Source organism: Sceloporus occidentalis, unplaced genomic scaffold (genome assembly GCF_023333645.1).
Source record: "Sceloporus occidentalis isolate IW3139 unplaced genomic scaffold, rSceOcc1.0.p SCAF_4, whole genome shotgun sequence".
NCBI lineage: Eukaryota > Metazoa > Chordata > Lepidosauria > Squamata > Phrynosomatidae > Sceloporus > Sceloporus occidentalis.
In genome coordinates, this window is record NW_028316984.1 from 64,714,993 (window position 1) to 64,732,886 (window position 17,894).

Below are 17,894 nucleotides of genomic sequence, written 5' to 3' on the forward strand. Positions count from 1 at the left end.
TACCAGTTACAGCTTCAGTCTTTTATCTCACAGCAAGACCTTCTTATGCCAACAGCATTTCTCCAACAACAAGCTACTATTTTAAAAAAAATGCTCACAGATGTATGTAATTTCTTTGGGAAATCTCTAGAATCCTGAAAAAAAGATGGTGGGATCAACATATAAGGTCCAAGCTTAAAATGGCAGGCAAAGAGGAGCTGTCACTTCAAAACTACTGTGTTTTGTAGACCACAAATCTTTGTTTGCAGATGCTTAGTACCACATTAAGATAAATGCCCAGTTGTTAGCACAACTATACTTGTTGCAAATATGGTGCTTTTTGTTCCAGAACTTGGAATTTGTCAGAACCAAATACCTACTTACAGCATGAAGGAATCCTCTCCTCATTTTTAAAGGATTGAGGACCCTAGGTGTGGGTAAAAATAAAAAGCATATTTGCGTAAAACTATGTTTCCTGACTGATTTGCCAAATTGCATCCATTGCCTGGCTACTGTGGAAGAATTAGTAGCTGGCAGATTTTTTTGGAGTAACCCATTTCATGGACCTGGGGCCAATCCAATTAACTTCAGTTCCTGTCCTCTCCAAAAACTTTTATTTCCAAAGTGAAAACAGAGATTACTTGATTTTGGCAGGAGGGAGATGATTCCCCAATGTGCATGGTGCTTTTTAAATTTGTAAATCATGTCTCTTCTGATGGAAGTCAGTCACCTCAGTCTACAGCTCTTCATCTTTTCTCCTCAAAGCATTTTTTAAAAAATTGATTTCTCAAAGCACGCCCAGAACATTTCCTATTGACACAGGTTGAAGATATAGAGAAGTGCACCATTCTGACAGGCGCAAGGGGATTTTTTTTTGCCACTGGGATCATCCAGAGATCACACAGGCAACCAAATTAAATCAAACCCCCACACAAGACCAGAGCTTGAAATTCTGTATCTAATTTTAAAGAACAGGCATTTTTGATGTTAGCTGGTGTGTGTGTGTGTGTGTGTGTGTGTGTAAAGGGGGGAGGGGATGTAACATATTTTAAAAAGCAAACCATTCTTCCCCATGGTTTCTAAAAGGTAATTCACCCCTTTTTGCTAAAAAATGGGACCTGAGTTGGTTTCAGGGGCCACAGAAATAGCCCTGAAGAGTGGAATGTGGTCTTGGGGCTGCACTGCTGTATGGTGCATGGAACAATCAAGAAAGGCTACATTCATTTTTGTTCTTTAATTCCAAGTGCAGTGGCCAATTCATTAGATTCGACAATAACCATGTGGAAGAGTGACTTCCATGAATTTAAGATGTGTAATGAAGTGACACCTTTGTTTCAGCTCTTTTGCTCAAGGACTCAATCCCACCCACACCCTGACCCAATTTTAAGCAATATTCATTATACACATAGACAGGAAATCCATTATACCAGCCTAAAAGCCAAAAACTGCTGAGTCAGATTGCTAAATTCCTTTAACTAGCAGAAAGAGCAAGGTAAAAGAGATAAAAAGAAGGAAGTAAGATCAGAAAAATTTATTCCATCTAAATAAAGCCAAATATGATACCGTGCTTGCTATATTACTAATGCTAAAATACTTTTGTTAAAAAATAAAGAGACCTTCTTCACATACTAGTTACTAAAGGCCTTTTTTCACATAAGCACTACTGACTTCTCCTCCATCCAATCCCTTAAATATAAATAATAATAAATAAAACTTTTATTTATATCCCACTTTTCTGTGACAAGACAATCAAAGTGGCTTACAACACGTTAAAATCCACATTTACAAATTTGTGTCCCAAATTCCCCCCTTAAAAAAGGATTAAACAAGTTACAATTAAAACATCTATTAAAACACAATAAAAAAATACAGCGAGGACAGAGCGGTGGGCTAATACATGATGTGGGAGGCAGTCATTCTGTGGCTGGGCACTTTTATTCAGGAAAGTCCTGCTGGAAGAGATCCGTCTTGACAGCTTTTTAAAAGCTGTCTAAGCTGGCAATTTGACGGATCTCGTCCGGCAGACTGTTCCATAGTTTGGGAGCAATTGCACAGAAGGCCCTCTGGGAGGTAGCAGTTAGTCCGGTTTTTAAAGGCTGCAATAGAGTCCTCCCAGAGGACCTGAGGGTGTGGGCGGATTATATGGGAGCAGGCGATCCCTCAAATAGGTTGGACCCAAGCCATGTAGGGCTTTAAAAGTTATAACCAACACCTTGTACTGTGCCCAGAAACTAATAGGCAGCCAGTGAAGAGATTTTAAGATGGGTGTTATTCGGTCACTCCTAGTTTTTCCAGCGACCAGCCTGGCTGCCTTAACTAGCAGCATCAGTAGACCTTTGATAGTTCCTCTCACTTCATAGGCCCACAGACATAGATAAATACCATAATAAATAATAAATAAATGTACGCAAGAAACAAGGGGAAAAATGTCACAAATGCAGACAGCTAGCATATTCTCATTATATCTTGGGAAAAGTTACATATTTGGATATCTAGAATCCCCAGCCAGCGCAGCCAGTGGTTTCAAGATTCTGCTATCTATGGTTAAAAACAAAAACAAAAAGAAGGAAAAGCCTTCCTCAAACTCTGATCCTCAGATGCCCTTCTTGTAATACAGTATTTCTGGCAGTGCTTTTAGACTTGGCTCCTCTGCTTGATGCCCTATAACTTGCTGCACTGTAACTCCTGTCCTTCTCAACCATTTTGGCTAGTGTAGGCTGTTGTAAGTCTGCTGCTCCAGGGGCTAGAAATAATTAATTTTTCCACAAAAATGGACAACCCTCCACAAATATCATACTTTTTAGACATCACACAAAACAACATTACCATCCATTTGGCTTTAAGGCAGGGGTAAGGAACATGTGCCCTGACAAATCTGGGAAGGCACCAGCCACCTCTGTATAGATGCATGAATTCAAGTGATTCACAGAATTTGGGTTCCATACTATGCTGCTATTGGTGCAGAAGGGGGACTTCTGCCAATCTTTGCCTGCAGTCTCCAGCACCATCTTCCACACTGTTCTGGAGGGTTGAGAGATGAGTGAAAGCAATGATGCTATGGGATGCAGGTGAGACGAGAAATCAGCAAAAGTCCCCCTCCCCAGTTCTCCCAGGGATGTGAACCCTCTTCTGGAATGAAAGTTTTCTGTGGACAAAAGGAGAGCCTTTCCATCAATGGAAGGTATGAATTTAACTCAGTGTCTGGAGCAGAATTTGTACCCTTGTGAAGGTACACAGGTAAATTGGGATCCTACCTACTAGCATGATCACTTCAGTGGCTATTTATTTTTAAGCATGAAAGGCTGACAACAACAAGTAATGATCACCTACCTTCTCAGCATATTCTGATGCAATCTGCTTGATCTCATCAGACTGGAGTCCAACTATTTGGCCAACAGTGCTTGCAGTCAGTCTGCCCTGCAAGGACAGAACAAATACAGAAAACACATCACTTCTTGCAAACCAGCATAATTTGAGATAAAACACCATCTGTTGCAAGAGGGAGCACTCTTGCATTACCTGGTTTTTCATGAAAACAACAAGGCTTGTGCAGAGATGAGGTGGTTGAAAGGAGGTTAAGGAAACACAAGGATAAAGATGGCCAGGAAAGAGGCCAACAACCATGATGGCTTCTCTAGGATCATCAATCTGAATCTGCCTACAAAATTGGGACAGAACAACTTTTACTACCTATAAGGAAGGATGCCATGAAAAAGGCTCAGTTACTTTCATAGTTATCACAATGGCTGTAAGTATTAGAGACAGTATCTCTCTGCATATAACTTACTGAGGAATAGGAACAGGAGGGTGCCATTACACTCATGTCCTGAATGTTGACTTCCTATAGGTATCTAGTTGGCTACTGGGGTTACATAATGCTTTAGCCTCATCCAACAGACTTCTTTATGTTTTTAAACTGTCAAAGGCTGGTGCTATTTCAGTGCATAGCCCTTCCAATTCAAGTATATGCAGAAAAGACAGGATACTGTGGGCTGTGCCTCTGACTGAGGGGAAAGTATGTGCATGTAGACAGTGCACATAAGCAATATGGGAAGACTGTGTCTGTGGTCACTTCTGCTTAATCCCATAATTCCTAAATCCCTACATTTCCTAAATGTGAGGACCAGCAGAACACTGCACAATTCTACATGCCATGTGGATGCATGTTATCTTTATAATGGTGAACCATGTGTGCTGTAAAGCAAAGAACCAAGAGATGTAAATGAACTACTGAAGATCAGCAGACATGGGATCAGTTAGTCAGCTCAACTGAAAGATCAGCCCCATAGAGTTTCTCATTTTCCTGAACCCTTTCCACTTGGTCATTATAAGACCTTCCAGTTAAATTTAAAGAACTGGCATCAAGGTTTGCTTTTTCCCCTTTTCATCTCTATCTCTCCCCCCACCCCCCCTTTCTGTCATATCTCTTAAACTGTAAGCACACAATCAGGGACTGCCTGCTTTTACTAACTGGACATGGAGTGATCAAAAAGCTCCAGAGAAGTAGCTCTATTAGTCTTTTGCAGCATCAAAAGGAGGAAGAGAGGGAGGGAGAAAGAAAGAAAAAGGAATGTGGCAGCACCAGAGACTCTGTTAACAGAAGAATGAGAAAAAAAAACAATATAACAATAATAAAAATGACAACAATGATGTTGAAGCAGCAGCAAACTGTTGCTGCCTCAAACAAGAAGAAGGGTTTGCAAGAAGTAATAACTTTTCTATTATTCATTTAAAATAAGCAATCTGCCTTTATAGGAAGAGCTGACTCAGAGGCTAAATACCTTACAAGGAGGATCACCTTTTAAGCTTTGTGGTGTTTTCTTTATGTTAATTTACAGTGTAACTTAATGCCTCAAGCAGTCTCAACCTGAATTAACCTTATGTCTAAGGTTGTGACAGCTTTCAAGTTGACTTGCAGGAGTAGGGAGAAATAGCAGGGATGCAAGTAAGTTGTATATGCTATGATACCAAGCTCGTTTAATAGGTATGGAGAGGAATCAGACAACAGTAAGTGAATAACCTTTATATTCTTTCTCCATCAATTTGCAGTTCAGTCCAATTTCAATTCAGATGTGAAGAAAGGGCAACTCTTATGGATAAAACAAATCTGGTATCTGTATTTACAAATGTACTTCTGATTAAACTAATAAGGATAATTGATCTGTACTGTTTTAATAATTAAAATTTAATAACAAAGTTTTGTTTACCAACATGGAACAACATACCTCTTCTGTTCCCATTGCAGCCATCTCAGTCATCAATGCTTTAATACGCAACTGATGTAAAACAAAGACAACATCAGAATCTGTAAACAGGATTTTCAGATGGGTTTTTTTAAAGCTCAGAAAAACTATGCAGCAACTGAATACATTTTTACAAACAGTTGTAGAATGCTTTCTGAAGAATCCAAGCCATAGCAGATCTCATGCTGCTGGCATAACACAAGAAAAGATGGACACACAAAGAGACACATCTTTCTGCTTACCACTATTTTGTTTGCATAAACAAGGGATGGACAACCTGTTACCCCTCCCCCCAAATGCTGATGGAGTGCAATTCCTATCCACCTCAAACATAAAATAAAGAAGCAGCCTTTTCTTCATCTTATCAGAATAATTGCACTTTTCCTGGAATATCCACACTTTAGTAAATACTAATGAACACAGAGCACCAGCTGGAAATAGCAACCCAGTACATACACATTTAAGCAGCTCAGTTTCTACATTTTAGTACAGAGATAAATCCCATGTAAGTCACATGTTGAGAGGAATCTGTATATAAATGAACATGCACCACTAAAGCTGTATTGATCCTTATCTCTATCCTCCCTATGCAGAATGGTGTGTGTGTCTAGAGAGAAATTCAACCCTTAAGCTACCAAATTTCTTCTTTATGTAGCAGAAAGCAGAGACCCCCTGATCAAGCCTGCCTGAAATTTGTAGAGGTTATGTGCACCTCCTCAGCAGCTTGAAGGTCATCGTCCGTGTAGGCATCAGGCTTCCCTGCTGATACAAGCCCAGCAGGAACCACCATCTTCTTGTCTTCAGCCTGTCAAGAAAAAGAGAAGAATGCTTGTAAAATTAAGATGAAAAGGCAAATGAACAATGTCTCCACAAAATCACTCAGAGGTGGGAGGCAGAGGGATAAGAAAGTGGGGGAGGGACACACCAGTCCACAACACATTTTATTTTTCTTTCTCTATTCCTCCTTGTTTGTATTGCTTTTGTTGTATTTTAATAGACATTTGTAATCTGTGGTTTTAGACACTTGGAATTTGTGATTTTACCTTTGGTCCAAAACGCACTACAGAAATAATCCAGTTTGAGACCACCCTGGTTAAATGTTAAGGAATCCTGGGAACTGTAGCTTTGTGAGACATTTATCCTTCTCTGTCAGAGAGCTCTGGTGCCACAACAAACTACAATTCCCATGTTCCCTAGCACTGAGCCAGAGCACTTAAAGTGGTCTCAAACTGGATTATTTCTGCAGTGTGTTTTGGACCTTTGTGATTTCATATAGATCTTCAGTTCTTGAGCTCTTAAGAGGAAAGGAAAAGTATCAGACCATTATGTAATACACATAGTATATATCCATATATCAACTTACGTATATGTCTGTGTGCATAAATTGCCCATATACAGGCTTACCAGGTGAAATAAAGGATGCTGCTCTTGTACCTTTAACAGCTGTATAGAAGGAAATTAAGGCCGGTGTTGCTTCTCATGAAAGCAAGACTTGCTGAAATTCCCTCTTCTACACAGCCATTAAGAGCACAGGACATCTGTCTCCTCTTTCACTTGGAAATCCTAATACATACAAACACAACTCTGCAAACAGATCTTGTAGCCATATTAGTTTGGAATATCTTGTAGCACCTTTGAGACTAACTGTGCAAAAGAGGTTGTACCATAAGCTTTTGTAGACTTGGTCTACTTCCTCAGATGTCTACAAAAGCTTATGCTACAACTTTCTTCACACAGTTAGTCTCAAAGTTATTATGAAATCCCTTTGCAAGCTGATATTCCAGACTAACATGATGATGCCTTTGAATTCCACACCTCTAATACATGGAAGATATGGGGATAGATAGAAAGAAAAGAGGGCTGCTCACAGAGTGGACTTTTCACATAAGACTAATTTACATATATTTTTAGAAAATGCTACAGAAACAGTAACTCATATGGTTTGCCAGGCTGATAACTGGAGTTGGCTCCTGTACTTTTAAATGACTGTGCATAAGAGAGGATTTCAGCAAATATTACTTGTCGCACAACTAAGTAACAAGAAACACTTGCTAAAATTCCCTCTTGTACACAACTATTATAAAGGCACAGGAGCCCTCTCAAGTTTGCACTCTGGCAACCCACATAAAGAGTGCAAAGCACCATACAAATATTATATAGTACAAAATTATCTTCCCACTCACCCTCAAAGGCTCTCAAACCCACTTCTTCACAGTGCTTTAGACGACAAGGTATGGTGAGCATATTTTAAAGAACTCAACAAAGGAAATATGATAGGGCTGTGGTTTTTTTTAAAAAAACTTTTTTCTTTTGTGCCACATATGAATGCAGGGTTGTTGTTTTAACCACAATATAACACTAGAATATTTTGCACGTATGTAAAATCTAATGCCACTTGTCTGAACTGGATCAAAATCCACAGACAACAATATACATGTTAGCTTCAGTTAGCCAGTCTTTTAGGGTAAAGGGCTCTTTATTTTTTGATTCAGCTTATCTGATATTTGTCAATTCTATTTTCTTCAAAATAGATTAATTCAAATATTAGGAAACAGTTCTTGGCAAACATTCACCACTTCAGTATATCTCAAACTGCATTTCACAGACCACTAGCACTGTGTATCATGCTCCCTGATGGTTCCCAAGGCAATAACAAAAACAAAGAGAAAAAGTGTTTGCAGAGGTTTCTAGAACAAACAGTGATAAATGTCAAACAGGTTCCAAATTGTAGCATTTTGACTGATAAACATCTACACAGCTGCCAGCTTGGAGATAAGAGGCTATGAACTGATCTGGTAATGCAGATCTCCAATGTGTACAATACAATACATTTCTCTCCAATGTTTACAGTACAGTTGTATGTTAGTGAGAATATGAGCTATAATACTTTAATTCTTGTGTGATTTGCTACGTTGTGACTATTAATACAAGAAAACATCAAATTGACTTGGCCTTGGTTTTTTGTGGGGGTTTTTTTGAGCTATGTGGCTGTGTTCTGGAAGAGTTTATTTCTGATGTTTCACCAGCCAGCATCTTCAGAGAATGCCGGCATGGACGTGAGTGGGGTATATGTGACCCCTGGTTGAGAGGAAGTGATTTATATGTTAATCTGTGTGTTGATCTGTTGTTGAATAGCAAGGTCTCAGGGTGTCCATTTAATTAGTGATTCATTCTCTGCTGGGAAATCCTCCTGACTCTGGGTGGTTTTCACTCGCACTTGCTGGGTTTTGATTTTGGTGTTTTTTAGCACTGGTAGCCAAACTTTGTATACTTTAAGGGTTTCTTCTTTCCTGTTTAAGTTGTCTAGATGTTTGTGGCTTTCAATGGCTTCCCTGTGCATTCTCACCTGGTCCAGAATGTCAGTGTTTTCAAATAGCATTTTATGCCCAGGATGGTTTATAACGTGTTCTGCTACTGCTGATTTTTCTGGCTGACTCAGTCTGCAATGTCTCTCATGTTCCTTGGTTTATGCTTGAACACTGCGTTTGGTGGTCCCTATGTAGGCTTGTATGCAGCTGCACACTATGCAGTAAGCTCCTGAGATCATGAGAGAGTCTCTCCTGTCCTTTGGTGAGTGCAGCATTTGCTGGATTTTCTTGGTCAGTTTGTAGATCGTTTGGAGGTTGTGTTTCCTCCCCTTTCCCTATTCTTTCTGCGACTCCTTTGATGTATGGTAAAAACATCTTCATTTTGACTGGTTGTCTGTCTTCACTCCTATGGATTTTTCTGGGTCTGGCAGCCCTTCTGATGTCTGAACTCCAGCCCAGAAAAACCCATAGGTGTAAAGACAAACAATCACCAATTTTTCGGTATTCCCTAGCGCTGAGCCAGGGCAGTTAAAGAAATCTCAAACTGGATTATTTCTGCAGTGTGCTTTAGACTACTGACAGCAAACTAAAACAACAACAGTTTATTCAAGCAGGCTGTAAAATCCAAGATACTTCAAGTTTAAAAATACTAACACTAGTAGTACTCAAAACCTTGGGAAAAACAGAAACACATTTCTTCAACACATAGGCCTTTTTCTACTATCACAAGAAAGCATAGGTTTTTTAAACATTTTTTTTAATTTTATTTTTTTAAAGTTTATTAAGTGTTAAAAAAGACAAAAACAAACATTAAACATAAACAAAACACAATAATATCCATTCAACATCTGCAATCAAATTGGAGAGCAATCTAATACATCAGATTTGTGAGGGTCACTCATTTCACAATCAGAGATTTCATTTATAATAGTTTCTAGCATTCCACTCCTTATCCTATCTTGAAGTTAGCTACCCGCTCCTAATAACTTTCTAAGCTCTTCTCACACCCATACCTCATAATCCACTCTCTCTCTCTTCTACATACTCTTACATTCTTCACATACTTAACCTTCATCCTCTGTTTCTTTTAACAGAAAAAGCATAGGTTTTGAGGGTGCAGGGCTAGGGAAGCCATCCTGTCCCACTTCTTCTCATGCTAGCAGTTCCATCAGGGGTACAAGCCCTTTAAATCCCACCCCCATATTTTGTCCTTATTGCATCTCTGTAACCTGAGCATGGAAAACACCTTACCTTCTCAGGTTTTCCTTGTCTGCTGAACCCATATCTCCTACAGTACATAAAGGAGTGGGGTGGAAGAGGAGGAAACAAAAAAGAACAAGAATTTATTGTTGGGCCAATTGCAATCATAACACAAACTTTTTTGCACATGACCAGGTTAGCTCTCAGGGTTTTTTTTTTTAAAGAAAGAACAAATCAACCAAGGTGTGTGTGTGTGGGGAGGGGGGGAGTGAGGATTCAGAATTAGTTGTATGTTCAAAATAAACCTGTGAACACATGTTTGAAGAGTCTAATCATTTTTTGTTACCTTGCCTTTCATCACCAGCCTTAACAGATGCTAAGTCAATAAAAGCATCATGAGTGCCCCATATAAGAGAATGCAGGCCTGGAGGACCCTGTGCTCAGAGGCCTCCTGCTGAATTCCCAACAAGAACCCACTTCCATTGCAAGAGCATCTCCCTTTTACTCTCTAAAACATCCATCACCTGATCTCTCTACCTTTATTGGTTGTCTCTAGGCACAAGCAATTTCTGTTGAAATTCTAGTTGAAACATTTACAGCCTGAAATTGAATTTCACCTTCCTACAAGATTTTAATATGTGCTTGGGCCACAAAGTGGAAGAGATTGGGGAGGAGTTGCAGCTCAGTGATGGAGCACACACTGAGCATGCCAAAGGCCTGAAAGTTAAATCCTGGTAGGACTGGCAAAAGATGGCCTGAAACCTTGGTGGGCCACTGCTAGTTGATGGAAAAGGACAGAGAAGGGAGGACAAAATTGTCAGGAAGCATGGGTTAGGGCCCCACAGAGAAGGACACACAGGCAAGTGAATTGCCATTTCTGTCAAAACCATGTAACAAAGTCAAATCATTCAGGCTCTGAGCTAGTATCATGTATACTATGCAATGCAGTCACAGATCAGGAGAACAAGGATTCTGAAGAAACTTCAAAAAAGTGTTAAGAACAGTGGAAATTAGAACAATTTGCACTCTTTGCCGGCATACACAGCTACAAATTTCAACTTTAGTACTGAAAAGTTCAACCATGAACTTCATTTAGTAGCACTATTAGATACAAACCACAAAGTGATATTAGCCAAAAAAACAAATTGCAATTTTGTGTGCCAAAACCACCTGAAAAGAAAATTAACCACACGCATGCTTCAAGGAAAAAATACTCACAAAAAATAATCGGTGAAACTAAGAAGAGAACCACAAAAATAAAAGATAGTGAATCTAGAAAGTACGATGATAGCAGTAATAAAGGTGTTACAGTAAAACAGAAACAATTGTTCAATAGAGGACTCAAGAAAGAAACATTAGGATAAAATCTAAAGAACCTTTTTGAGGACATTGACTGTATGTCTTCCAAGTGCAAGACAAAAAAAATGTGATTCACAGGGAAAACACTGGACAACGATATTTGCCTTTTTACCTTGGAGAAATGGTAAAGAGGTTTCCCACTATCTAGCTTCTTTATGTATCAAATAAATTCACCATTTTGAAACAATATTGACATAATCACTGTCAATCGCACATGACTCTCCAGAAAGCCAGCAAATATACTCATGGGTATAACAGTTTGAGAGCATCTCTTCAACAATCATAAAAGAAAAATAAGGGGAGATGAACAATTATCGATCCACTACAAACAGTTTTACATGGTGCTCCTGTTCATGAAACATCAATGGCAAGTATGTGTACTAACCTACTCTACAAACAGCCAAATGGGTATTAGTGTCCAAGTCCAAGTGGTAAGGAACATTTTATTGTTTTTATTACTTGTTACATTCATACTCTGAAGTGAACACAAAATGTAAACATATCATTTTTAGGCTGTGCAAATAAATGGGGAAGGGGCAACCTTTTCTTAGTAAACAGACACAAAGACTAACTCTTTTTACACATACAGTGGACCCTCTCCTTACGTGGGGGATCCATATCAGATCCCCCGCATAAGGGAAAACCCGTCTATGCTCAAGCCCCATAGGAAATAATGGGGCTTGTGCATGTGGTAGAGCGGCCCACTTATGCCACGGGCACGCACGCCATTGTTTTCCCTCCCCAAGCAGCTTCTGCATAAGCTTAAAGCCACGTAAAATGTGTCCGTGCATGGCAGAGGCGTGTTGTAATTTCATCTGATTATCATTGCTGGAAGTAGAAAGACATGTAAATCCCAAGAAAAATGGCACCCCATCTCTCTCTCTCTCATGCTTGGGCATCTATGTATTTTTTGTTTTATTTTCCTTATTGTAGTCCAACAAACACCTTTGTTGTATGTGCTGCTTATTTTCTTGCCAAAAACAACACCTGGTTTATTCTAGAAAAATACCATATATACTCAACTGTAAGTCGACCCCATGTATAAATATCGAGGGCAGGTTTTGGTGCCAAAATTATGGATTTTCATATGGGGTGTGTGGATAAGTCAAGGGTAAAACTTAGGGGCATGTAACAAAGGATCTAAAGGGAAAAGCAAAGGAAAATGGTACCAAAGAATTTACAAAATTCCAGCTGGCATTACTGTTTGTGCTTACACTACATGAATGAGAGAGGAGAGGGGAGTTGGGTCAGTGTTTCCAGGACAGATTATACTCTTGCCTTTCACCAGGGGATGATTCCTTTTTTAAAAAAATAAGAGTTAAAGTACTGTACTTACATTGATCCATGGATAAGTTGACTTAGGTATTTTGGGTCAATTTTTGACTAAATTTTTTAGACTTATACATGGATATATACAGTAGCTAAATTAATCTGTTGTCACACACACTAATACCTTGACACTCAAAATTTGTTGTTCACCAACTTTTTATTTGCAAGAATAGAAATAGAACACGTTGTTATTATTAGACTATACTTCCAACCCACATTTCTTCAAAATTCAATACAGTATATATATCAGAAGCAGACAAAAGGTGGCCTGCAGCCCACATCAAGCCCAAGGCCATTTTTGGAAATCTCAAGGATACCCACAACCCTGCCCCTCCCAAATTTAGTGTGCTGAAAATATTGAGTATAATGGCCAAGGGTCTCCATTTGGGAGTTATATAACAGCCAAAGGTCTCCCAGTTTGAAAAGAGACTGAAGGCATGGTAACACTCAGGGAGGTGTGGTCCTGCAAGGATTTACTCTGGTAGTAACCTCTGATAAAGGAGGTTCTTGCCTATGGAAGTTCATGTTGTGGCAAACGTATGTTTGCCATTTCACCTCCTCAGTGAAGGAATATTTTGGTAGGAATGGTTCTGCTGACTTACATTGGCTTGACATTACTTTCAGCCTTTAAACTTCTACAATTATAAACATGAAAAGAATTAAGGATGGATCCATGGCCAATCACCAGACTCCAAACAGTTAAAAATATTAAAAGAGATAGCCTTCGAGGTACTCTTCTTGCATGTAACTCAACAGCTGAGGTCCACTTACCCACAGGTGATTCAAAAATCTGAAGGCATATTTCTAGATAACAGCCTTATTTTGCACCAGTCACAGTTGCCATGTGAACCAAGTGGTCAACCTGTAACACATCTAATACTTTCCTGAGACTGCACACAGAGATGAAATGTTAGGAATATGAATCTGAACACTGGCATTAGCAGTGAGCTAATGTGCTCAATGTGCCATTACAAGTCTCACTATGTTTTGTTGTTCAAAGATAAGTTGCACTATGTCTCATTATTCAAAGATGTGTTAGACTGGAAAATCAGTATGCAAAACAATCTTGCAGCACCTTTGAGACAACTGAAAGACAGAAGTTGGTAGCATGGGCTTTTGTAGACTTTAGCATACTTGCTCAGATACATTTGGTGGAATGGAAAACCAAGGGGCAGATTTATAGCATTCTCTGCATGAGAATGTCCATAGGACTGCAAAACTTTGTGGGTGTGGTGACAAGCTCAGGATATTGCCTAAAGACAAGGTTAGTAGGTAACCATATGAATGAGTACAGTGGACCCTCAACTTACACAGGGATCCGTTCTGGAAACCTTCTCCCCCCACTGCATAAAAGAAATACCACAGGACTTCAAGTCCTGTTGTTTTTAATGATGGCATGCTCCTGTGCACCACGGGTATGTGCGCCATTCATTCAAGGGGCTCGCTGTCCATGTGACGTCAAGTCCGTGTATGGTGAGCCTGCATATGGTTGGGTGTGCTGTACTGGGATGTAGTGTGGGAGCCAAAAAGAAGATGTAATGAGCTGGCCAAGAGAGCACCTATGGGCTGGGGGGGGGGGGGGGGAGGGTCACCTAGTGTTATAATATGTGTAGTGTGCCAGGAAACCATTGTCTCTGTTCAGCCCACTGCTGATGGACTGCAGATTATTGATATACTCCAATTCTGCTGTTTCTCTTTCCAATCTCTTTCCCTTTGCATATGTCTCATTATGAGTCCCAATTTTGCAAGAAGGAAGCATATTTTAAAAGTTCATAATAATAACAATGTCCTGCACAGCCCTTTGGCAAGCTGAAAAATCTCAACTTCTCCCTCTCAGTTTGTGTGTCATCATTAATCCTCTCCCTTAAAATCCTTGAAAATTTCTCAAGAAATATGGGAATTTTATTGAGAATGCAGCTTGAAAGCCACAGCTGTTTCCATGACTGATTTACCTGCCATATTCCAGAAGTGTAGCATGAACTTTGGATTCCTCATCTATCAACTTTTCTGCTCCTGCTCTTCTTTGGTATTTTCTTTGTGGCTTGTACACCTCCTGAATGACAAAAAGTGAACACAGATCTTTCAGACTTCCAATGACTGGTAAGTGAATTATGCAAAGCAGTTGTCTCAACCGTTTTTTCCCAAAGAAATATCTGTAGGTTTCTCAGGGGGCTGAGGATGAGTTCACTATAGCAGAGTTTGGAAGTAGAGCAAGGAAACAATATTAGCGATTTCTCTTTTCTATCTTTCCTTCCTTCCTTCTTTCAGAAACAACACCCAACATTATTAGTTTTAAACAAGTTGACAAGAATGAGGTAAACACAATGAATTTGGGAGGGGGGGGGTAATTGTTTGTCAGTGTCATCAAATGCTCTCTGGAAGAATGTCAGGACATTTTTTTAGATTAATTTTTATTAACACAAACAATCTAATGTGCAAAGATAAAAAATGGAGGTGAGGGAAAATAAGAAGAAAAAGAAAAGGAAAGGAAAAGAAAAGAGGAGATAGAAAGAAGAAAAGGAAAGAAAAATATGTAACTAATACACATTAGGGCTGTGACCCCTCAATCCTGACTGTAATGAAAGGAGAAATAAAAGAGAAAAAACTACTCTGGAGACCAGGGCTCAGTTTCCCGCTCAGTCATGAAACCCACTGGGTGACTTGGGCAAGTCACATGCTCTCAACCTCAAGGGAAGGCAATGGCAAACCTCCTCTGAACAAATTTTTCCAAGAAAACTCCATGATTGGTTCACCTGAGGGTCGCCATAAGTCAGAAATGACTTGAAGGCACACAATAAAAACAAATCTCAGAAAATAACCTGCAAAACATCTGAAGACAGTATGGGGAAATGCTAGTGATTAAATAACCAAAACACAAAATTCCTTGCACAATTAAACAGATAAGACTCAGTTTTCAGTTACTGAAGTTAAGTGCTCATTAATTTTCTTTCTAACTTTTAACTAATAATTATGCCTAATTATGAGCCACTTACTTTAGTCATTCACACACACACATAAAAGAAAAATTGATTGTAGCACAATTGGAATGGGAAAATGAAGAAAATGCTTCTAGTATCTCACTCATCAAAAGCAATAGAAATACGCCTGAATATTTACACTACTTTGAAGGCAAAGTGGTTGAACAGAACACAACTCGCATTATCATAACTATTCCTCCTCCAAGTGAATAGACAAAGATGTTTCTGAGCCTTCTTGTGTCACTAATTTGTAATACAGGCAAGGCAGAGCTGGCCCTACTATTAGGCAGAGTGATGCTGACACCTTTGCCACTGGATTCCAGTCTTATAAACAGACAACTAAAATAATTAATATTTAGCTGCTTTTGTTTTGGCTTTTGTTTTTACTCCTGTGGACAAGCACATCTGGATATTTTCTACCTCAAGTATGAACATGACTTGTACAGATGCAGGGACCATGCAGCCTGATTGAAGGGTGAGTTGTGAAAAAACAAACAAACCCCTATTTCTTCTTTTGCTTCTGGTACCAATATGTCTGACATCAGGCCATTGCTGTGCCTATCTTATGAAGAATTTTGCACTAGGTCTAGTATTCAAGTTAGCATATTTTAAATCGAGCTGGAACCAAGCTTCAACCCACCTCCACTGATTAACAGTATTTATATGGCTTCACTAAGCTGTAAAGATGAAGAGAACTGCTATCACACTGCAAAACTAATGCAATTTGGGATTTATAGTTTGTTATGACACCAGAGCTCTCTGACAGAGGCTAACTTTCTCACAAAATGACAAATTTCAGAATTGCATAGTACTGAGCCATGGCAGCTAAGGTCCAAAACACACTGCAGAAATAATCCAGTTTGAGACAGCTTTAACTGCCCTGGCTGAGCACTAGAGTGTCCTGGAAATTGTAGTTTATTGTGCTCTCTGACTGATCTCTCTAACAGTCTCACAAAACTACAGCCTAGAATTCCCTAGCATTGAGCCAGGACAGTTAAAGCCATCTCAAACTGCATTATTTCTGCAGTGTGTTTTGAACCTAAAGCAGTATCAGACTACATTAATTCTGCACTGTAGAAGCAGCCTATGGAAAAAAGAGAGGATATCCATACAAGTAACAGCAAGAATGAATGTGTTATCTTCTGTCCAATTCCCAACAGTTGTCCAACAGCAGTGTTCTTGAAGATGAATAGATGAAGGACCTCTTCTATTTGATTTCCAACAATTCAGTGCTGCAGTGCCAACTTATCCAAAGGGCTCTAGTTTAAAATTATACATACCACAACTGGATAAATCACCTTTCATGTACATACCTTCCATAATTTAGTGGCTAGAATATTCTGGGAACTGACCCATAAAAGTCAAACTTTCCAGGCTCTGGTTGCATCTGTACTGTAGAAATAATCCAGTTTAACATCACTTTAACTGCCACGGCTCAATACTAGGTAACTATGGGCCTGAACAGACAGGCCAAAATAAAGCTGCTTCAGGTCACTTTGGAACTAATACTACTAATTCCAGGATTCCATAGCATTGAGCCATGGCAGTTAAAGAGGTGTCAAACTGAAATATTTCTGCAGTGTGGATGCAACCTCTGAATCATTCAGCATCCCAGGGTCTCCTTACATTTTGCTTTGAGATGACAAAACCAAGAAGCTGATCATCATAGTCAGTTTGAAATAAGTGATTATCATGGTTACTTGATTCAAAGGCTCGGTTGGAAGGAAAAGAAATACAAAAAAGAAAAAGAATCAAGTAATTTCTTAAAACAAAATATGTTCCAATACATCCAACCATTACTGTATAAGTACTATAACAAAAGAATGTCATCACTGCCAGAAATTCATTGTAACAAATACTACAGAACAGCAAAGACTGAACTCCTGACAATGACAGCCTGCACTTTCTTCCAGACACAATGACAGAGGCAGTTTACTTTCTCCAAAATATAATGACAAATGAGATCACTGTTTCCACAACTTGGCTTCTCTACTCCATTGACTCTGCCTGAGGAAGATATGTCAAGAGCTTTTTAACAGACCTCCCCACTTACAAGAACATGTTTTGATCAGTCTTGGCAGTTTCACAAGTGGGAAATCTTTTCAAAACTCAAGCATATCAGCTGAAATGCAATGGAAGCCATTCAAAATTACATATTTTGAGTACACAACAGGACACTGTTCTATTTTATTTGGTCTTTTAAACTGACATCACTTTATACAGAGGCAAAAGTAGGGAAAATATGTGTTTAAAAAATGGTACAATGTAATTTCTGTGCCTCAAGCTTCTAAAAACAATCCAGTTTGTATCAAACTAAAATTGACAGGCTGCTAATAGATCTACAGGAAGAGGAAGCAATCTATACAAATAGAAAGCCCTAACCTCATTACAGTTAACATTCCAACATGTGAATAGATTTAAACAGAGTGAGTGCCAAAACACACTGCAGAAATAATCTAGTTTGAGACCACTTTAACTGCTGTGGCTCAATACTAGAG

The 17,894-nt window shown here is 39.2% G+C and overlaps 1 protein-coding gene across 3 annotated transcripts in view; it reads right to left on the reverse strand.

Moving 5' to 3' along the window:
- CCDC93 (CCC complex scaffolding subunit CCDC93) overlaps positions 1–17,894 on the reverse strand; it is a 51,315-nt gene that overhangs the window by 23,666 nt on the left and 9,755 nt on the right. For 2 of the 3 annotated variants that reach the window (XR_016280881.1, XM_089520163.1), the window contains exons 7-12: positions 14,371–14,471; positions 10,949–10,966; positions 9,782–9,818; positions 5,935–6,027; positions 5,205–5,255; positions 3,310–3,396 (exon numbers count right to left, since the gene is read on the reverse strand). Coding sequence is in view for 2 of the 3 variants with exons in the window: in XM_089520163.1 (XP_089376289.1) it covers positions 3,310–3,396; positions 5,205–5,255; positions 5,935–6,027; positions 9,782–9,818; positions 10,949–10,966; positions 14,371–14,471 (387 nt within the window). In the remaining variant the exon portion in view is untranslated. The remainder of the gene's footprint in view (positions 1–3,309; positions 3,397–5,204; positions 5,256–5,934; positions 6,028–9,781; positions 9,819–10,948; positions 10,967–14,370; positions 14,472–17,894) is intronic. The other variant, XM_089520164.1, reaches the window with a different exon arrangement.